The 22,108-nt window shown below is 51.1% G+C and overlaps 2 protein-coding genes across 2 annotated transcripts; both read right to left on the bottom strand.

The window, feature by feature from the left end:
* Positions 1-2,438: 2,438 nt before the first annotated feature.
* Positions 2,439-4,829, bottom strand: HOXA11 (homeobox A11). Its single transcript, XM_059818866.1, has 2 exons — positions 4,163-4,829; positions 2,439-2,671 (listed from the first exon to the last, which is right to left on the bottom strand). Exons 1-2 carry the CDS (start codon positions 4,827-4,829, stop codon positions 2,439-2,441), a joined length of 900 nt encoding a protein of 299 aa, XP_059674849.1.
* A 14,891-nt stretch (positions 4,830-19,720) lies between these two features.
* Positions 19,721-21,252, bottom strand: HOXA13 (homeobox A13). Its single transcript, XM_059819028.1, has 2 exons — positions 20,580-21,252; positions 19,721-19,965 (listed from the first exon to the last, which is right to left on the bottom strand). Exons 1-2 carry the CDS (start codon positions 21,250-21,252, stop codon positions 19,721-19,723), a joined length of 918 nt encoding a protein of 305 aa, XP_059675011.1.
* Between the last annotated feature and the right edge of the window lie 856 nt (positions 21,253-22,108).

Genomic DNA, 22,108 nt, shown 5'->3' on the forward strand with positions numbered 1-22,108 from the left:
TGGGGTCTTCTTCCCCCCCCCCTCCTAACTTTCTCCCTCCAGCCCTCCTCCCCCTCACCCCCCCCGCCCGCCTCAGTCCACCCTCTCCCTGCCTTGGAGATCAAGGACAATTTCAAACAGTCCATTTCCACCACCCTGCCATGCGGATTTTTTCTTTTCTTCCCCCCCCCCCCCCCCCCCCCCCCCCCAAAGACAAGAGTTTTCTTAGGGCTCTCATGCTTCTGGCCACATCCACCGGCTGGCTTGGACCTTCCCTTTGGTGCCGGGCTTATAAAATCTGCCCCAAACGTTACCGACACCGCAAACGTTTCCCGAGCAGTTCTCCTGGACACATGTGGCGGGGGGCAGAGAGCAATGTCACATCAAACCCTCCGGCACAGGACCTTGCCTTGCCTGCGCTGGCAGGATAAGGAAAAGGCCTAACACTAGCGAGCTATGAACATCCTTAATTTTCCTTTTCCTGTGACCCGCCGAAACGATGCTTGAACAAGCCCAGGTTCACTTGTTAACTCCAGAGCGGAAGGTTTAGCGGCGAAGGTCACAAAAGAAGAATGATTCGCCCCAAATGGGTGAACAAGGTCATGAGGAATTTCGGGTCCCAGACTTACACCGGATAAAAGAACATGCAGTAACGTAACACCAGAGTAAAAATATAAAGTTTCCATTTTTTTATTTTCCTTGTGCGCTGTTCCACCGTATACATGCAACCAAATACTTTCGCATATTAAAAGAAAACTGTATATACATATAGATGATACATATTGAAAACAGTGATGTCATATAAAGATATTGCATTTTGTGAACGTGTCAAAGAAATTACAACCGTTTGGTAAATTTATTAATCAAAAAACATTCTTATCACCACTTTGTTGCACAGGTAAAGAAATCCCACACCCTTTAGCCCCAAAGGAACAAAAACCAGAGGAAAAAACAAAAAAAAGCATTCGAACAAAATAGGTCATGGGTTCTTTTTTTATTATTTACAAGTCTTGTAAAACACCGTTCCTGTATGAAATATACATTCAGATATTCTCAACAGCAAATTACCTTAACGATAGAACACCGTATCCTTTGTAAACTGATATAGAATTTTAAATATTTTTCTTTTTTGTCTCTTTTCTTTTTTTAAATTGCATTTTTTCCACGCTTTGGTTCCTGCAGGGAAATATATATATTTATAGATATTTAAAATAACTCCGAACAACTCTCCATTTTTTGCATATGTCGACTGGGCGACAAAGTAGCGCTCGTGACATTTAAAGTAGACAACAACAAAATTACCATATTTACATTGTTTGGCTTCTGTTTAAACTCCTCACTAGTCACCTTTAAACGAACATGCGATCGAGTTATTTTAATGATCCAATGTTAGTGCATTGCACAACTCCAAGTTTCAATTAAGTGTTGTGTGGTATTTGCTAAACTGTCGTTCTCCACAGGTATTTCCTGAAGAAAGTTTGTGAGCCAGAAGCCAGAAGGTTAGTTTCCTTTATGGAGTTGTTTCTTTTAAGATGCTGAAATTCACACTTTTTTTGCCTTTTCATTTTTAGTATTTAAATATGATTTGTCTCCGAAAAGATGGCAACGCGTAGTCAGTTGTCATAAATAAAACGAGAGCTAATTAAAATTTGCTAAATCTTTTCTTTTTTTTTTTTTTTTTCTTCAGTGATTGTTTCTTTACGATATATGGCGAATTTATACCTGATTTTTTAAGGAAATATTTAAGTCTTTCACTTAGTTCTCTTTCTTCCCCCTACCCCCTCCCTTCCCACACCCGCAAAGGAAACGCTATTATACCCATCACTACATCCATATTACAACTGCTCGCGGTTGGCCTCGTGAAGGTGTAGGCATGTCATCCCTCCTCCCTTCAATTCTGCGGGTGTGTGTCCCCATTAAATTCTCCTTCCAGACCCATGGGCAATGGAGCACTGCCTCTAACCCAGACATTTTCCGCTAAGGAAGGACACAAGGTTATTTCTCAGAGTTTATATTCTGCAGTGGTCCTGCTTGCGTGAGCTCGACCTGGCAATCTCCAGACAGCTGTTCCGCAGCAGCACAGGGGCGAGGGAGGGCCGGGGGTGGGCGAGTCCGGGGAGGGAGAGGTGCCGTCCCCGCCTGTGCCTGCCGAAAGCGGTAGCAGGGTGAGCCGCAGTGCCTGGAAAGGTAAGAGGTATGGACTTTGCACTCAGAGGTGACGTGCACGTTTAGGAATGGATGCCATGTGTGTCAAAATCAAATCGATTCCAGTTGATATGGAAATGTATTTATATATAAAAATGGTCATTGAAGTTCCAGAGTAGATGTACATGTATGTAAAACCTTGGATTCTTCTAGTCCCGCCAGATACACACCTCCTTCCTCCACGTAACCCCGTGGCTTGACCTTGTCAAGGGCGAAATCTGAATTTAATCTCGTCTTGAAAAACGCTGTGAGTTTTAAAGTAGTGGATTAGCTGAGTAATATTGTAATCGGTCCCTGTTAATTTTTTTTTCTTTCATTCTTCTGTTCTGAAACCATATTTTCACTTGGCGGTCGGTCAGATTGAGCATTCGGGAGAGCTGGAGGCGTTTCTCTTTGTTTATGTAGACACTGAAGAAGAATTCCCTTTCTAACTCTCTAATCTGGTATTTGGTGTATGGGCATCTCTTTTTACGGGTACGTTGTCCACCTGTGGAGTGAAAAAAGGCAGAAGCGTTTGAGACCCGGCGGGGGCCGGCGGCGGGGGCTGAGGAGGGCTGGGGGGGACAGGCAGGCAAAACACATCAGTACGGAAAAGACGCCTTTTGCCCGCTCGGGGCTCGGCGTTGGCAGGTCCGAGGCTGGGCGCCAGCCCTCGGCCGTGGCGGGTGCGGGCAGCCTGGGACCGGGACCCGCCGGGACCCGCCGGGACCCGCCGGCTCCCGCAGCGCCGCGGCCCCGGGCAGCGGGCAGGGCGAGACCCCCGCCGAGACGCGGGGATCCGGCGGCGCTGCCTCGGCGGGGAGGGCGGCCGGAGGAAGTGCTGGTGGCGGGGGGGGTCCTGCGGATTTCACGAGCTGGAGGAAAGCCTTTGTAGGCGGCTCCGCCGGGCGCCACGCACACGGAGCTGGCCAGGGAGCAGCCGTCACCTGGCTGCCTGCAGCAGGCAGCGCGGCATCGGGCGGGGGGACCCAGCGCCCAGCCCTCCCGAGCCCGCACCCGCTCGGATCTCGCCCGCGTTCCCTAGACTAATCCCGGCTCTGCGTCCCCCGCAGGGGGAAAGCCCCGGAGCCCGGGGCTAAGACGCCCCATTCTCCCCCAGCCGGCTTTTCGAAAGCCCGCTCTCCGCCGCATCGAGGTAGGCTCCTCTCGATTAGCCATTACGGTTTTAAAGTTCATTAAGCAGAATATAAAAGGTTTCAAGGTTCAGGAGCTCTTTACATTAAACGTAGCTGCTATCCCTTTAAAAACTTCCTTTTCTGGTACAGTTCATTGTCGAGGTATTTTTTGCCCGAGCCGTATACTAGCTTTGCCTTTTAAAAAGCCCACATAAAAAAAATCGGACTTTGACAGATTGAATAACAATTGTAAGTAACAAACTGTTGGACAGAAGGCAACACGTAATTGCCACAGTGCCTTAGTAAAATGGCTTCCTTTAGACAAAAAGGCCAGCTTTAGGTTAATTTGTTTCTTTTAATATATTGCTACAGTTCAGGCGGCTACTTTATCTGTTAAACGCTATTCTAGTGCAATCGTTAAAACGGCGAAGGCTTTGAATTCAGCTCCTAACTAGACTTCTGGTGCAACACATGGCTTTTATAAAATCACTGGATTACATTGATATCAAAGGAGTCGGGATCTCCTTTTTTTGCCGAATTTACAGGCACCGAACGTACGTTACTATATTTTCGAGCGTTGACCACAGAGCTCTTTTTTATTATTATTAAAAAAAAAAAAAAAAAGAGGAAGGAGAAAGAAAATTTTTTTTAAGGCATCCATTGCCCGGTGGGTATTTCACGGCCAATTTCAGCACTAAACACGTGATCTCGCCTTTTATAACAAAGTTTTGTTGGGGGAAATCTAAAGGCCCTTCATAAACCTTATATGCTTATAAAACAGCATATAAAAATTTAACAGCGGCGGTGCGCTAGATTTCAAGCTGCCTTTCCTAAAAGCGCTCGGGCGCTGCCTTTATACGTACTGGAGCTGCCGGATTTCTCCTCATTGTTGCCGGAAGATGACTCGGGGCTGCTGCTGCTCTCCGGCCGCCTCCGCCTCTCCTTCTCCGCCGCCGCCGCCGCCGCCGCCGCCCTGCCGCAGCCGCCCTCCGAACTTGAAGTTGCCGCCGCCGCCCCGGCGGCCGCGGGCGCCTTCTCGCCACTCTTGTCTACCGGGTAGTCCGCCGAGGCCAGGTTTTCCGCCGTGCCATAAGCCGTCTCGAAAAACTGGTCGAAAGCCTGGGGTAGGACCCCGTTCCTGCCCACCGTGCTATAGAAATTGGAGGAGACGTTGGTGCTGGGGTGGTAGACGTTAGCTGTGTTTTTGCCGAACATCTCGCCCATGCTAGCAGTGTTGGTGGCAGGCAAGCAGTCTCTGTGCATGATCTCCTCTGCGGAGTAGCAGTGGGGCAGATTGTTCCTGGGGTGCCATTTACTGGAGGGATCAATGGCATATTCCCTGAAGGTAACTTCTCTCACAGGTTGGACCTGGGGTAGGTTGGAGGAGTAGGAGTATGTCATAGGGCGAGAAGACGGGGTCTGGGGCAAAAAAGAAGGGAGGCTGGAAAAATCAGGACCCGAGACGTAGTAAGTACAACTTGGCAAATACATGTTAGAGGAACAAGGAACACGCTCATCAAAATCCATCATTAGGGCTACCTCGGCTTCTCCGCATTAGCTGAGCTTAACATGATTCTCTAACGCAGCTGCCTCTTTGAAGCAGATCCGTGAAGTAAGAGATGGGGAGACGTAAGCTGACGTGGAAAGCTCTCCCCGGCGGCGGCAGGGAGGTGCGGTCACGTGGCCCGACGTTGACATTGACGAGCGGCGGGTCCGGGCCCCGCTCCCTTTGTGGCCATCGCGGGGGGAAGCAACAGCTCGTCGCCAGCGCCCAGGGGCGAGCCCGGCGCAGGTTGGCCGGGGGGGAGCCTCGGGGGGCACAAAGCCGCGTTGCCACTGCCCCAGACTTGGCCGCCCGGCCCGTGGCACCCGCTGGCTCTGGAGTAGCGAGGCTTAGCAATCCCCCCGGGGTTAGGTGAGACCTTTCTGTTTGTTTGCGTGCTTGCTGGGGCGGTCGGCGGCTCGCTGGCAGGCTCCGCGAAGGAGGGCACAGCAGAGATGCAGGCACGCTTTCTTCTGGAGAGCTGCTTCCGAGCAGGAAGCGCTCCTGAAGAAATCGGCCGCGGTTTTCTTCCTTTTGTGTTTTTTTTTGTCTTCTTTTAGTTTGTTTTGGTTCGGTTTGGGCTTCCCCCCCACCCCCGAAAAAAAAGGGAAAAAAAAAAAAGAAAGAAAAAAAAAAAGCCCTCGCCCCACAGGGTTTTTCTGGAAACGTTACTAGGAAGAATGTGCCAGGGTCAAGTCTGTACTGATTTTCATGGTGAATAGATTACATGCTTGCATTGATGTTCACTTCCGAAGCGCTTAGTGTCTTCCTTCCCTTACTTACATATTAACCTCAAATACCCCGCGCGGCTTCAGCCACGCTTTACTGGAGGTAGTTAACAACGTCGGGTTCCCAGGACGCAGGTTCTCTCCCCTCGCCCCCTCCAAACCGTCCCTTGCCTCATTCGCAACGCCAGAAAGCCCTTTAAATCGCAGACCACGGAGCTAAAGAGTGTTCGCTGATCTCTCTGCCGCAACGCTGCCGCTAAATACTTGGAAAACCAGTGGATGTTGGGCTACCCCGGCTTGACAAATATTCCGAGTTCAATTGCCAGAAGCCTAGTTAAAATTATTTGACATACTGTTAACCCCTAGGAACAAACTTGCCGTACCGAGATACTTTCCTTTTTGCTTCGTACCGTCGCTGAAGGCTGAGACCCAGGGAGACCTATTTTAAAAACGTGGTTAAACTTTTACTATTGTTGCATGAAAGGGATGATATAGAAAGCGGATTGTACAGGGCAGAGACTAAAAAGGACTTCTCTGCCAATAAAAATGCACACCCCACAGAATGAGCAGAGCCAAAGAAAACAGAGAAATACGCCAAAGAATACAGCACCTTTTGAGGCATGGACATCCCTAGGCTCTCGGAAAAAATATTTTTTTGCTATTCTGATGCTCGATTTCAGAAAAGAAATATTTGGGTTCCGGCTGGATTTCATCAAAACAGAAAAACAGAACGGCAAAAGGCTATTGTGAAGTCGGTGCTCTTAGGAAAGCAGACGTAGTTCAAGATCCATGCCCCCGTGGACTTCGGGGGCTAATGGAAGGGAACCGAAAATGTTAGGGAAAGAATATTTGGATTTCCCCCCCTCTTCCTCTGCAGTGCTGTAGAAGTATTTATATATCCGGAGAAAGTTCTCTAGTAAATTCTGGAGATCTTCGGTATTTAAATGTCAACATGGATTTGTTTATTTATTGCTTAGCTTATCGTAACTGACTCAATAACAAATCTAATCATGTTGTGCACAGAGAAAATATTCTCATTATGTATTTTCCCTACATTATAGTTAACTATTGCGTTTGAATTCAAGCTGTAAATTCAATATTATCAAGTAATTACGTTGTAGTGGAGTAAACTAATTTATTAGCATTAATGTTTATATGCCTTTTTCTTATTTTACAAGGGTTACCGTTCACAAATCAAATGCTTTGGACGTATCCCTGTAATGAACTCTTTATTTTGGTTTGCTGCAAGAACTTCTTAGGCTTACTGCATGTCTGCGAGCTGAACTTGAAATTAATGAATTAATCTTCCAGCTTGACATATTTGCTAGAAAGTGGATGGAAAGAGATCGCCTGTCGTCAAAACCGCTAGCAGAAGACTGCAGTGTCGTTTAGGGATTGTAAAAGGGTTTGGGGGTTTTCCCTCTCTCTCCCTCTCTTTTTTCGCTAACTTGGGGTGGGGTGTGCAAGAGCTCTGGTTGGCTTCTTCCTTAGCGCTATACTTTTGCTCGCATTTACTCCCCCCCCCCCGCCCCAGCTTTTGCGGAGGGGTGAGGTGGGGTTCGGGGGTCGGAAGCCCTCTTCTGCTATCCGAGCACTGTTTATTTTCCCTGCGCCCCCCCCTTCAATTCCGTCGATGAAAAACCTCTCCCCACACCCAGCACACACGCAGACACCCCTCCCTTCAAACGAAAAGGAATGTATAAGGATTTCAGTGACTTTGAGATAACAAAGGCGCCACCATTGCAGAGCCTCGCCCCGCCTCTGTGTGATGGCAAACAAATTCTTGCACTTGTATTAGGGCTTTTAAGGCTATAATTGAACACGGCGCGTCTAGGAGAACCGAAAACAGTGCTAGACTGACCTGCGGTTTTATAGCACTTTGGCAGTCAACTTCAGCTTGTGTCAGAGCAGACATGACAGAGCTGCCCAACGCTTAATCGCGGGACGCCACCTCCTCGGACGCGCTGCAGCCCCCCTCTTGCATTTCAATAAATTTCAAACCTTGGGGCGAGGAGTGGGGAGCAGAGCTGGCACAGGTTTGTATGGGGCTCTTTCCCGCTCCTCTCTGCAGCCGGGGCTGTGGCGCCGCGCGAGGCTCCGCCGTGCCAGAGGTCGGGGCTGCCTCTGGGAAACAAAGGGAAATTAAGGCAAGAAGGGCGAGAAGGCAACTGGGAAGAGGCGTGCGTGTGCCTGTGCCTGGGTGTGCGTGTGCCCGGGCATATGCGCGCTTGCACAGCGCGCACACGTGCAGCCCCGATGCCTGCCTTTGAATCGCTGGAGCTGCCCCCCCCCCCCCCCCCCCCGCCTTCCCCAAACCAAGCACCCTATTTCTTCAAGCGGGTTTGCAACGCAAGGGGACCCCAAAACCCCTCCCGGTTCCGCCTGCAGAGCAGGCGGGGAGGGTGACGGGGAAGGCTGCGAGGGGCGCAGCTCGTCTGGGAGCGGGTAGACACCCCAGGCACAGGCTGCTCTCTGCTTTATTTGCTGTTAAGTGAAACAGAGATAATGTACGCTTAAAGCCCCGGAATGTGTGGGTAATTGCAGGGAGCCTGCTGTTAAGTTGCTGTGTTCAGCACAATTATCAATGTTGATTATTTGGTCTAATGTTGAATTGCTCTTTTAATACAGTAATTGGGACTTCCGCGTTGAGGAAGGGGGAAAACCGAGCCTTCCCCTCGCTAACCTCACTGCAAACAACATAAACAAAGGCAGGCATTTCGTTTGGAGAAGCAAAATGCATTCGTTACGCCTTCCCATGTATTTCGGCCGGATTAGAGAGGGTAAAACCGCTCTGAATTTGGGAGCTCTGCTGCAGGACGGGTTTGCAAAGGACGAGCGTGGCCAAGAGGTGGGGAGACTGTGAGCACATTTACCCATAGCTAAGCTAAACAAAGCGAGGGAAAAAAAGCGACATCTCTTCTTTGGAGGAATATAAACAGAGCTAGGACGCCTCGATAGTCTAGCTTTTATATATACAGATGGCGTGCAAAGGGAACTGTTTAACTTACTAGCGCTCGTCTCCGAAAGGTCAAGTTCTATAGTCTCTAAACTCTTGTCTTTTTGTACCCTGTTTTGCTTGAAAAAAATTGAAGCCGACCATTTACCTTGCCAGTAGGGTGGGTGCCTGTAATTAACAGGAGAAACGTGTGCTAAAAGGAATTTGCGTCAAGGGGAGCTAATTAAAATATTACACGATTGCTGGCTTCAATCGCTGCTGCTCCTCCCGCATAGGAAGGGTGCGGGGTGTTACGGCTCGAGCAGGAGAAAATATCTCAGGAATCAGGACAGTGTTTGGTAAACGTGCGGGTTGATTACAGTCTACAAAGGCTTGTTAGAAAAACGTAATATTAGGGAATTCGCAAGGTTGTTGCCAACGAAAAGCGCACCCCCTTCCCACCTTTTCCGATGAAAATAAGGCCAGAAGGCGATAATTCTTCGCAAAATTTGCCAGGAATGCAGCTTTGGAAAAGCGTGTTTATTGTTTGGATTTTAAATATTTCGGGCTCAGAAGTTCTTAACTGGCGTTTCTTCTTTTCTGTTCGCCTTTTTGTCCGCTATGGAAAGGAGCTATACATAGCCTTTTTTTTTTTTTTTTTTTTTTTTTTGAACTAAATATCTTCCCTTAACACTGCAATAGAAGGAAGTGTTACAATAGCTAGCTAAGATTTTTCAAATAATCTAAATAATAGGTGATTTTTGATATCGGCGAGATGGAAGCCCCGTGCTGTGACATGAGACAGACTATTTATTGTCCAAAACCTGAAGCGGTATGGTTGTGATTTTGCTAGTAAACTGCAGAATACGTGTAAAGGGAAAGGGGAGATGTAAACAGGATTTAAGTCAAAGGTTATTCTGACTTTTTTGGTTGTATTTAATCGCATTACATTATTTCAGAGGCTTGAACATCTCAAAAGGCTGCGCCTATCTGGATGTAGAATATTTTAGATTGATTTTAATACCAATTACCGAAATCCTTTCCTTTCCTCCGTCACCTTCTATGGCTTTTTAAGTTGCTGAGACGGAAAACCTTTAGGGGGTGGTTGTTTTTTTTCCTCCTCCCAACCCTCCCGTTTAGTTTGACCATTAGGATTAAACGGTTACGGACCTAAAGAGATCTACCCGTCCTTGGCGACCGAGCACGGTATTTTGCATCCCTTTGCGCTGGTGAACACCCGAGGGCTCTATCCGACGGCAGACCCTGGCTCCCATGGCTGCAACAAGCCGAAATACCGAGGGCTTTTTTCAAGAGAGGAAGGTTCTTCCAGATAGATAACTCCTCCGTTTCGACAACTATTTTCTTGCGGCCAAACGATTTGTTGCCGTGACAGACTCCCGGCACCTTCAGAGCGCGGGGAGTTTCTCAGAACGCCGCGTCTCCTCACCCCCCGCTTCTCCAGCCCTGCGCGCCCCAGGCTCCGGGGCGCTGTACCCCTCTAAAATTTTGTTTATACTTACTGCGCGTAGCTTGCTCCTGAAAGAGAACGGAGGCAGATTTGGCAATAACGGGGACATAAGGCGGTATTTTCACAGACGGTCAAGTATATCAGAAATTGATTGACTGACGCTACTACCATAAATGTCTCCTTTTTTCCCTTGAATGCTCTGTGAGACTTTCCCGACACACGAAAACGCACATCCAGTCATTAATTCCGCGCCACCGCCCCCCGCCCCCCCGACTATCCCCATACAGGTGCAAGGGACTTCTGGCAAAAATAGGATGCGGGAGAGGGGTGTCTAGACGAAGCGGCGGGCTCTAAACGGAGTGCGAAAGCAAATTTCCCTGGTTATAACGCGCCGGTACAGAAAAGCAGGCGCTTTCCACCGACTCCCACCCAGACCCACAAAGAACTGGGTCGTTAGCGCCGTTCGTAGTAAGCAGGTTCCAGTCCTTTTTTGTGCCGATGTATTTTATGTGGAATTAATCAGAGCGGTTTAGGGAACATCCCCGGCAATCCCTTCAAAGTGCGGTGCTATTAAACGACGCGGTTATCCCTACGGAAGGCCAGATCTCAGGCGATGTTCCCATGCTAAGTTCACCCGCAGCCCGGAATGCCGCTTTACTCTACACGTTAAAAAAAAAAAAAAAAAAAAAAAAAAAAAAAAAAAAAGTCCTCCAAAACATTCCCATGTCGACTTACATTTGAAAGTATTGCTACAACTGATGCCTTGAACTTGACCTTAGATTTGTTAATCCAGGAAATATATTCAGTGAGAGAAGAAAATGCTACTGCGTTGCCTCTTACAAATGAGCATTTTTCTGCCTACCAATTCAGGATGCAAACAACACTCCAGACTTATGAGATATACAATGTGCCCTCTAGATTAAGAGCATCAGAAAGTGAAATGCCTCAATGCCGAGACAAGCTCGTCGTAGAGCTAGACTGTTCCTGTGATGCCAAGATCCACATTTTGCCACAGAAATCCAAGTCAAGGTAATCGACTGGGATTCTCAGCTAAATTGAATTTTATAGGATATAAGGTTCTCTCTAATGTACATTGAATTTTAACAGAGATTTCTAAAGGTATTTCAAGTTGTTTTATTATTATTTTGCCCAACTCGCCAAGAAACACATCAGATTTTACTGTACCACACTGCTAACTTTATAGGAGAGCCTTATTCACATATCGTGAAACCCACCGAAGTAAAGACATTTCTTCATCAAGGACTGTTTTAGGGGGCGGGTACAGGAAGTATCACTATACTGGGGCTGTCAAATCAATTACTTCAAAGCCCCAACTTCATATTTTGAGGGACTCTCAGAATTGCATTATAATGAAGGTACCTGTACTTGTGTGACCTTTATAGGGAGCTATTTGTCTAACAGGAGCTTAAAATACGCTCTGCAATTGAGGATGCATTCGTATGCCCACGTACAGCTCGGCCGGCTCTATAAGGACCGCTTCTTGTCAGCTCTCTCATATGTCGCACAAAGATACCCATAAAAATAGCTCTCCCTCTAAGCCTAATATGGCTGCTCTTGCCTATGCCGGGGTGGAAACCAGCTCACGGTCCCGCTTATTTCCCTTTCCCGACTCTTCAGAAAACGTCAATATCACTTCTTACAGAAATTGGGGCGCATCAGCACGCCAAGTCCAACAGAGGGGCCGGGGTATTTTGGGCAAGATTCCCCCAGTCAGACCAGGCGGAGTGTATGAGTTACTCGTCCTTTCTCTTTCGGTTTTATTTTCCCATCAAGTGGCCCTACAACATGGTATTCTCATTTTACAAACCCTCACGTATTTAAACATAAACCAACCACTAGCTGGAGACGAAGCGCATCCAAGATTGCTTTGTATTAAAATCCATCATTTTGTATGCCGACCAGAGGGCATCTCGAAGACTAAAGCCAGACTTAAAATACCCTGCTTTTCCATTACTCCTAGCCCAAGCCGACTAGAGAGGACGATTTACACGATCAGGAATAAATGAAAGCACTTTGCTTGGTGCGTTCAAATCAAAGCGATTACGACGGAGTTCAGATTAATTTAAACTGGCAGGTTACAACGCCCGGCTGGCATTTTCCTCTCTAGAATGCACTCAGGCAATGGCGAAAAGCAGACAGGTTAAACATCCTTCCCCCGCTTTCTTCCACACACAGCCGTCCACCCTCCTCCCCGGCTCTTGAACGGTTAGAATAATTTTAGAGGCAAACAGGCGGGAATAAAACAACCGGGAATAAAAACCAGGAGCCGCTTTCCCACGCAGCCTGACCCAACTTTGCAAGACAACCCGGCGCAGCAGAAAGCCAAGCAACCAGCAGGTCTATCTGCGAGTCTGCCCGCGTCTTGGGCTCTGACCCCAGTCTCTCCTGGCCCACTTGCCTGCCAAGAGCCTTCTTTGCTTTCCACCTATGTTACAACGGGAAGCGGCATCTCTGGGAAAGGTGGAGCCAGCACCCAAGCTAGGAGAAGCAGTCCTACTTTTCTCAAAGGGCTCTGCGGCTCTGTTAGCATCAGCCCAGGCAGCCGCCTTCACCCAGGTCCCCGCAGCAGGAGCGGCACTTCGGCCTCATACACCGTGGCAGAAAGGGAGCGGGGTGGGTGGGTGGGCTGGGGGGAGAGCGGGGGCCTAGGAAACCCTCCACAAAGGCCTTCCAAATGACTTCGCTCCAGTCATGCAGGGGACTTTGCGGGGGGACCGGGTGGGTGTTTGTTGTTGGCTTATTTGCTTAATTCACCACCGAGCAAGGGGAGAGGAGAAACATTCAGCCGCTTCCAGTAAGAGCATGAAAATCTTACCCCAGCATCCAGAAGTCTCTCGCCTGTGCAAAAATATATCCCCACGGAGACTGACAGCTAGGATCCCGCGTTGGGCTGTAGACCTCCGGATCAATGAGGATGGATTGCACGTTTTTTGGTTTCCTCCCCTACAGATTAAATATACCCGGTCCACAAAACATTCCTTCTCGATCTCTCAGTGACTTGGGTTGCTGTTGATTTGGGGGTTTATATTTTTTTTTGGTTCTAGTTGTTGTTGGTCTGCCTTTAGACGGAGAGAAATCTAGCCACTGGGGCACATCGTCCTTCCTGCCAGCTTCAGGCAAAATGCAGCGATATCACAGGCTAATGACGATTATTGCCGGTATTATTACTACCGTTATTGCTATTTTTTTCCCCTCTCTCCTGGTCCCCTAGGATTTCCGATGGCGATTTGCACACAAGGTGATTGCAGGAGGCTAAAATGCTGTCTAATTCCACGGATTTCCATCGCACGAGAAGGAGAAAAAAAAAAGAAGTCCCAGTGTTTTTGATCACGGGACACCCGGCCGTTCCTCCCCACTACACCCCGGGTCACAGTACAGTAATGACCGTGGGTTGTGCGTTGTAGGACTTGACCTTTCCTACGTAGAAGAGGGCGCTTTCCTCTACGCTACGGGGAGGGAAGGGAGGGGGGAGCGGCGGGAGGAAGAGAGATGCTCTCTTTGGGGATGTTTAATCACAGTTCAGATCTAGGAACGGGCAAAGCTTCTGCCTTTCAGCACGCCATGTTGAAGCTATTCACTGGAGAAAAAAAAAAATTTTTTTTTTTTTTTTTTTTTTTGAGAGGGGTGCGGAGGCGGGAGGGAGGCCGGAGGGAGGAGGGAGGGAGGAAAGACTTAATGAACATTTGCATTTCGTACCCTAGTTCATGAATCAACTGCATTCAAGGGGGAGGGGGCCCAGGGGGCAGGGAAGGGCTCACGGCGTGGTTAAAACACCCGCGGCCGGACCCCTGCGGCCGCGGCCGGAGCGCATCGGCCCAGCCGGCACCCACCGGCCCACGGGGAAGAGCCACCCCCTGGTCCCCCCCTCTTTTTTTTTTTTTTGGACTCCTTTACCGGCCGAGAACGCGCAAGGCCATCTCTTCAAATCGTCATTAAACTGCATTAAAACGCATCTAAAAGTTATGAATGGCAACAAACGGCCTTTTAGCGCTTGCCAATATTTTTTTTGTATTAAACGCTGTCTTGATTTTATTGCTAACGCTGCCCACGGAGAATGCTGAAATGCACCAGGAATGGGGATTTATTTAAGCCATAGTAATTTATTTTTTTTAAATAACTTTAATTTATAGGCTAAAGGCCGAGATGCTTACCCGTTCGTTCAGACACATACAAAATAAAGTCGTTGCTCTGGAAGCACTCGGAGATTTTCTTTTCCGAGCATTTCGATATCGATCCCCATATTTTTTGCGTTTGCTTCAGAGGCCATCTCAGCTAGCGAGCGTTTTTAAGCGGGAGTCTTTCTGAGCAAAAGGCGGCGGAAAAAGATACAGCTTTGCAGTTCTACTTATCATTCTTTTTCGGAAATATGCTCCTGTCAAGGTTTATTTCCCATAGCAAACCACCTTTGCCACTGCCAAGAGCTCGAGGCGGGGATAGGTTAAATGCCGGATTATTCTCGTGGTGGGAAAAAATACAAAACATTTGCTGTACCCTTCCGCCCGCATCAAAGACGTAAGGCCACTTTCTGTCCATGGGAATTTCAAATCCAAGGGACCAAGGACGCCCAGAATTAGGTGATTATAAAACAACATATCCAGACACTGGGAATTAAAGTATACGTCACCGAACCCTGCAAGAGTTACTTGAAGTGAAACTGAACTAAACTTTTTTGTCTTTACGTTTTGCGTTTTACACTGGGAATGAAATATTGCTCTGACATTAATGTTTCAATAAATACGCTAAATATACAGTAACAACTTGTTCCCTCTGTCCCTTGCGTCCCTGTGCACATCCGCTAAAATGTTATAACTAGCATTTTAATTTCTAGGGGGCTGAGAAAATAGAGACTCTACTTTGTTTATGTACTTTTTGTTTTTTAATTTTGTGTTTGTTTTCTTTTCAAATCCTTCTTCCGGGACATTTTAATTTAACGTCTGCAAATAAAACTCCTCGCACATATAACTCTACACAACAAGCCAGGCACAATAAGTTCACCACCACCATTTTAAAACATTCTCCGTAACGCGGGGAATGTAAATAATAATTATCTTCGAACCGCGTGCAGGGACGGACGTCGTGAAGTCATGTATCAGGTTGCTTAATTCTTTTCGTTGGTGATATATTTACTTGTAAAACATATTAAGGATGTATTTTAGGACGCTGGCGGCAGATTGGTGAGAGGGGAATATGTACTACAACAGCAATTTGCACTTGAAAATGTATGTGCCAACAGCTTTTGGAGGGTAAATGAAGGTAATAAATAACACGAACACACACACCTACACGCCCGCTCTCCCGCACGCTCCGGGGCCACATCTACCCGGCGGAGGGACGGAGGGATGGGGGCGCGGAGGGCTGCGTGGGTGCAGGCGTGGGTAGGCAGAGACGCGGAGGACCGAAGCGGGGGGGGGGAGGCACGCAAGCCCCGCGGACAGGGAACCTTTCGCGACTCAGAAAACCGCAGACACCTCCGTCTCGGTGCCCCGAGCCTCCGCACGGCCGCGGCGCGGAGGGCTCCGCCGGGCACCCCGCGCAGCCCCCTCCCCAGGGGTGCCCCGGCGAGCACGGCACCGAGCTCCCGGCCTTCACTCACCTGACCAAGCCACTCGCCCCCGGGGGACGTTTCCCGAGCGGCGCCTCGAGCCGGGCCCGAGGAGGAGGCAGCGGGTTCGAGAGGAGCCGCCGGCCCCGAGGGGCCGGGCGCGGAGCCGCCGGGGCGGCCGCCTCACGCCCGGGTGGGTGTCCGGGGGAGACAGCCCGGCGGGGTGGGGGGAGCTCCGCCGCTGTCCCGTCGCGGGCCTAATCCTGCTCCCACGCCCGGGGCTCTCCTCCGCTGCAGGGCCGGGAAACACGACCTGCTCCTCCTGCTAAAGCCTGCGAGAGCCTCGACGATGACTTACATGGTAGCAGGGGTCCGATCCAAAATGTTACCTTACTCCTGCCAGCGATGGCGAGTCAAGCGCTGCCCCTTTTTACCCTGTGAAATATATATGCGGCAGAGCTATTTGAACAGCAGTGGGGATTTAAATTCGCTAATCCACGGTCAGTCTAGAAATAATTAGCTGATTTGAACCGTAGGTAGTTCAGTGTAAAAACAACCTTCAAACGCTAGCTCCGATTAGAAGTTACATTTAAAACAAACAAACGAAAAAGCTGATATTTTACTGGTGTCGGCCATATTCTCCTTGTGGGTTTCTTTCAAGGCGCCCCCGAATTATATCGCTCTGGGGCACGGTGTGAAAATAGAAGATCCTGCCTAAGATACAGAGGACTCGAATCCTGCCTATCACCCTCATCTCCGACCTGCAATACATGTAATTTGCGGCGTGTCTCATGCAATAATTATATAGGTTGCGAAATATAACGGAATAAATAGAATTATTCACTCGGAGCGAGAACAAGTGTAATTCAAAAGTGGCTTTCTCCAGGCAATTTAGCTCCTTCAGGACAAAGCGTTGCACCGAGACGGAGGAAAGGCGGCTGTCCGGTGCCTGCAGCCGAGCAGAGCGGTGGGTATCTGCCCGCGGACGGCAAGCACAGTCGGTGGGAGACCGGGCCCCGTAGCCAACCCGCAACGCCCGACCTCCACGCAGGGTGCAACAGGGAGGAGCGGCTGCCCGCGGCTCCCGCAGCCCCAGCGCCGGGTTTGCTGCCTGCTCCAGCTCCGCTGAAAATCCGTCCAAGGCCGGGCAGGCCGCGGGGCTGCTGCGGGGCAGGGGGCACGGCGGGGGCTGCTGGCTCCCCCGCCGCGAGGGGGTCCCACCCGGCTCCCCTCGCCCGTGGGCAGCCCAAGGCCCTGACCGCCGGGGACGGCTTATTGCCCCTTCGGGCGTTGTTGCGCCCGTAGGTCTTTGCCCGTGGTCCCTCTCCCGGAGCCGCAGGCCGCGGGCAGGCAGGGTCCTTGTCATAGGGGCTGCCCCCGTCACCTCACAGGGACACGCTGTCACCCCCAAAGCACAGCCCGACCGCATGGCCTGGAAACCGGCTGCCACTTATGTACCTCTCCCCCGCTATTTTCGCAGCGGGACGGGGGAAATCTCGCTCAGAAAGTCCCTGACCGGCCTCCGAAGGGATGCAGCCGACATTCCCACGCTCCGCGCCCGCGGATTATCCGCGGCCTGAGAAATCACAGCGCTCCGCGCCCCCGAGAGCTACCAGCAGCGGGCGGATAACGCGCCCGCACACCGCGGGAAGGCTAAAATCCCGCACGGAGCGCGAAGCCCCCGACACGACAGCCTCCTGGGAAACAGATCCCGCTCCTGCAGGTACTTCTCATGTAAGTTACTGCACGGACGCGTTACGGTGGGATCTGAGCGGCGGGAAGCGCTCTGCGCTGATCCCGGCCGAGGTGGGTCCCTTTGAATTTCAGAAATGTAAGGCTAGAAGCGCACAGTTAGCGCGGTATATGATACCCTCTAAATGTACCGTAAAGGTCCCCCAATAGCTCTAATTAAAGCTGCAGACCACCGCAGGAGACAGGCGGCGAAAGCAAACCTCTCTTTGTGCCCGGCCAAACTCGCCTGCCACTCACGACACCGGCCGGCCGGCGGCTCCTCGCACCGCACCGGCGTCTCCCAGCAGGGCACCGGCTGAGCACCCCCAGCCCAGCCTCGCCGGTCTCCCGCCGCCCCCCAAAAAATAGCAAAGCACAACTTGCTGCGCGCTCCGCCTTGCAAGTCCAGACATATTATAGACACACACACATATATATATATATATAAAAGGATATGCGGCGGTGCCCGCGCGGAGCGGCACGTCCGCAAGGGGCGGCCCGGGTCCCACGCGTGTGCGCGCCCGCCCGCGGGGAGGATTCTGCGCGGGTGCGGGAGCAGCCAGTTGCGGGCGCGGCGCGGCGGCGGCCACGAGGTGGCGCTGTCGGCCCGCGGATGCCGCCGGCGCGGGGAGCTGTCAAAAGTCAAGGTCACAAATCGGCTTTTTTCCCCCTCAAGGTCAAGGTTTCAGGCCTTCCCCCTCCTGTCATCGCCACGCAGCCCCCCCCACCTTCCCGCCGAGGCATCGCCAGGCTGGGCAGCGTCCCCCGTCCCAGGGGCCGGCCGCCGGACACCGTTTGCCGGCGAGGGCTGCAGCGCTGCACCGGCATCATCCTGCTCTTCCTCCCCCTGGGCCCCAGCCCCGCTGCAAAACCGCTGTTCAACATTACCGAAACATTTATAGTTTGGGAAAGCTGGTTATCAGGCGTGCCTGCCACCAGAGACATACCGTCCGGAAAACAAGCCACCATATATACATCAGCTACATAACGGAAAACAACAGTATTACAAGACAGAGACATTCTATTTTTCTTAGGAAATGCACGTAGGTATCGAAAAATAAAGAGTATTTCTTTCATGTTTTGTTACAGTGACTATTTTATTAACAGTATTAATACTACTATACCTATCTACACGTCTTGGGTTTTCATTTTTCAGTAGAAATATAAAAAAAACTGAGGGTGCACAAGTACATTTTCACAGTGCGCTGATTTTTTTTTTTTATTATTTACAAGATAGCTTCTTATAGTGAATAAACACAAAATAATGTGCTGGTTGAAATAACTGATTGGATTAAAAGGTGCTGTAAAAAGAATCCCTAAACGTTCTACTGCGGCCTCATAACAGACAATAAACAAGGAGAAACAACTAATTACTTATAGATCAAAATATAGATTACATAAATCAAAATAATTCTGGGGAAAAATGTATTTCAGTTCAAAGTTCTTGGATATTTTTTTTCCAGGAAGGTTGTTTTGTTTTGCTTGGTTGTTTGGTTTTTGTGTTTTTTGTTTTTTGTTTTTTTTTTTACTGTAAAGAAATGCCAATGTTCACGTTTTTTGTATCCACCCAGAGTCAATATTTAAAACTTTCCGGGGACTTAGAATATTAATTCTTGAAGATTATTTGAGGTTTAAAATAAGCAGAGTCCTTTAAAAAGTATCTATTGTATGGTCTGCAGGAGAAAAAATAAACAACAACCCTCCCCCCCAGTTCAGACGACAAATCATCTTTTGCAAATAAAAAATAAAACCAAAAGAGATCTCCAAGCAAATATTTTCCTTTCTATCCCCACTAGTTTGCGATGTTTTAAATTTGCTATCAAGATAGATCCTCCACAGAGCTTCCTTCATTATTGATGTCTCTGAAATCCTTATTCAGTACCTTCGAGGTTTATTATTACTTTTTGACATTAAATGCATTGCTTAAAAACATACAGTAATTGTACTTTTCTTTTTTTTTTTTTTTTCACTATGGTTTACCTGAGCAGTCATTCAACATACAGTTTGGATTGCAATGGAAGAAAACCAGCTTATGTGTCCACATCGATCTCCTCACGTTAACCAGCTCTCGCATCGTGGCCACGAAGAGTCTTCTCAAATAGTAAGGTCGTAGAAGTACTTACAACTTTCTCAGAAAATCGTGTGTCTTAACTGAAAGTGTATCTCTCGGGGCTGGTCGTGTGGGCTTTACAGTCTGTCAGTGATACTGGCTGGCTGCTTGGGATTTCAGGAGAACTGTCAGTTTTAACCGGTTTGCTACAGCAATATTAAAAAAAAAAAAAAAAAAAAAAAGAAGAAGAAGAGCTATAATTCCAAAGATACAGATCTCTTGTTCTGAAAGAAGAGGTTCATTGTCTTTTCTCTTTTTAATTATTATTAATAATTATTTTAATCTGAACACGACAAAAAAAGTTCTGAAACTGTTGAGTTGCTGCTTCTCCATTTTTAATCCATTAACTGGTAGTCTTCAATTTGTTGATCACTTTTTTCTCTTTGACCCTTCTGTTTTGGAACCAGATTGTGACCTGTCTCTCTGACAGATTTGTAGTCGCCGATATCCTCCTCCGTTTGTCTTTGGTTATGAATTTATTTGTAGCATATTCCCTTTCGAGTTCTTTTAACTGGACCTTTGTGTAAGGCACTCGTTTCTTTCTCCCACGTCTGTAGGAGTTCGCGTCGGAGGGATGCGAAACGACGTCTGGAACAGAAAAACCATGCAGGCAAGCGTTAGAAAATGGCTCGAACCGCTTAGGACATACATCTTCAAGTGGCACAGGGGTAGGAGCTACTGCGCGCTCCTCCGCCTGCCCCGCTCCGGCTCAGCTACTAAAGCCCGGCTCAGGATTTGGGGTTCCTCTTTCCTGGCCGCCGCAGGCAGCTTTTAGGCAGGGGCGGGCTCGCTGCTGTCAGACCGGCGACTGGCAGCCACAACCCCCACGGAGCCCGGCGAGGGACTCCGGGCGCGATCGCGCGGGGCTGCAGCGGTTCGCCCAGCCTGCGTGCGGCGGCGTTTACGGCAACTAACGCCGCAGACCTTCCCGCGGCCCTGTTCAGCTCTTTCCTCTCCCGGTGCCGGCGGCGGAGCCGGGCGGGCGAGGCGGGATGCGCCGCGCGCCGGCGGGGGGCAGGGGGCGGCACCGGTGCCGCTCCAGCGGCGCCGGGGCATGTGCGGGCCGGGGCGGGATGGGGCCGGGGAGCGCGGGCGGGGCGGGGAAGGGTCAGCCCGGGGGTGATCCCGGCGCTCTGCCCGCGGCATACTCGGGAGGGGCGAGCGGGGGAGGGGGGTCAGGGGGAGCCATGCAGGTGTATTACCCGGGAGGGTGGATTTCCAGAGGTGAGGCGGCTGGCTCTGCTCCTTGGGGCAGTACACTTGCCCGTTCCACCCATTGGTGATGGCCCAGGGCTGGTAGCTGTCCATGGGGAGCAGGGGGTCGTGACGCGGCTCGCCGGGGCCGCCGATGGCGGGCACCACGGGCATATCCAGATAGCCGGGCACCGGCTGGTAGGGCCCGGCGGCGTAGCCCTGGTAGAAGGCGAACTCCTTGGCCCGCGACGTGAACTCCTCGCCGGAGACGGAGGTGTCCATGTACTTGTCGGCGAAGGTGGAGGCGGGCTGGGCGCAGGACTTGATGGCGTTGTGGTGGGTCATGCGGCAGGGGTAGTAGCCGCTGCCGAAGTAGCCGTAGGGCAGCGCGGCGCCGGAGGAGCTCTGCACGGCGGCCGAGCAGGGGCTGCACTGCTTGACAGCGGGCTCGGCCATGCCGGCGGCGGGGGCCTCGCTGGAGGTGTAGGCGGCGGCGCTGGGGGCGGCCAGGGGCGCGGGGTGAGCCATCAGGTTGCGGCAGGGGTTGGCCGCCGCCGCCGCCGCGAAGTTGCTGCCGGCGTGAAACCCGTCCATGTTCTTATTGATCTCATCCAGGCTGTTGTCGTAGAGGAACATGACGGGCTCGATCCAGCGGGGGTGGAGGAGCACGGAGGCTGTCATAGCCCGCTCCGCATTGAGACTAGTGGCTCTTTTTTAAAAGCCCCAAAGACTGAAAAAAGAGATACTCAATCTCCGGGACTTGACCAAGGCTGACGCGCCAGTGTCGCGCCAGGCCGGCCCTCATTGGGCCGCCCGCCCCCACGTGATATGCAAAGCAGCTGATAAACATCTGAAGGAATAAAGTGGAGATAATTAAATAACGCAATAACCGCGCGGGGCCGGGTCCCGGCCCGGGGGCGCGGGCACGGGCGCGGGCACGGCGCGGTCCTGCCGCCGCCGCGCGGGGCGCGGGCGCCGCGGGGGGGGCGGGGGGCCCGCCCGTCCGCCCTCTCTCCCTCCCTCCCTCCCTCCCTCCCTCCTCCCTCCGGCCTCCCTCCGGCCCTCCCTCCCCTCGCCACCGAGGCGTGAGCATTTTGGCCCCGTTGTTGCCGCGGCGCGTTCCCCGAGGTGCGGGGCTCCCCCCGGCACCCCGCCTCGTTTCTCCCCTGCGCCGCTTTCCGCGGGCCCTCCCCGCCCCGAGCGCCGCGGAAGCCCCGGAGGCCTCCCCTCACCTCCGGGGGGAGATGAGCCTCACCCCTTCGACCCCCTTCCTCCCCCGGCCTCAACCGCCACCTCTCCCCAGGGAGGGCTGGCGGGGCCCCGGCCGGGTGGCGCGGGGATCCCGCCGCAAACTGCGGGCGGAGAAGCGTTCCCCGGGCCGCACGCCGGGCCAGATACGGCTCTCGAAGCGGAGCCTCCCGGGGTCCTTTCTGGGTGTTTTCCTCCTTCCTTCCCGCCCGTCGAAAGCCCAAGACCCATCTCGCTCCTCTCGCCACAAAGCCTCAGAAGTCAGATAAGAGGAACGGACCAGGAAATC

This window comes from Gavia stellata, chromosome 6 (genome assembly GCF_030936135.1).
Source record: "Gavia stellata isolate bGavSte3 chromosome 6, bGavSte3.hap2, whole genome shotgun sequence".
Taxonomy (NCBI): domain Eukaryota; kingdom Metazoa; phylum Chordata; class Aves; order Gaviiformes; family Gaviidae; genus Gavia; species Gavia stellata.

Coding starts and splice junctions, on each gene's coding strand:
- HOXA13 (XM_059819028.1), bottom strand. CDS start 21,252: ATGACAGCCTCCGTGCTCCTCCACCCCCGCTGGATCGAGCCCGTCATG. Junction 19,966..20,579: donor CTGGAAATCCACCCTCCCGG/GTAATACACCTG, acceptor TTTCTGTTCCAG/ACGTCGTTTCGCATCCCTCC.
- HOXA11 (XM_059818866.1), bottom strand. CDS start 4,829: ATGATGGATTTTGATGAGCGTGTTCCTTGTTCCTCTAACATGTATTTG. Junction 2,672..4,162: donor GGAGAAATCCGGCAGCTCCA/GTACGTATAAAG, acceptor TTCACTCCACAG/GTGGACAACGTACCCGTAAA.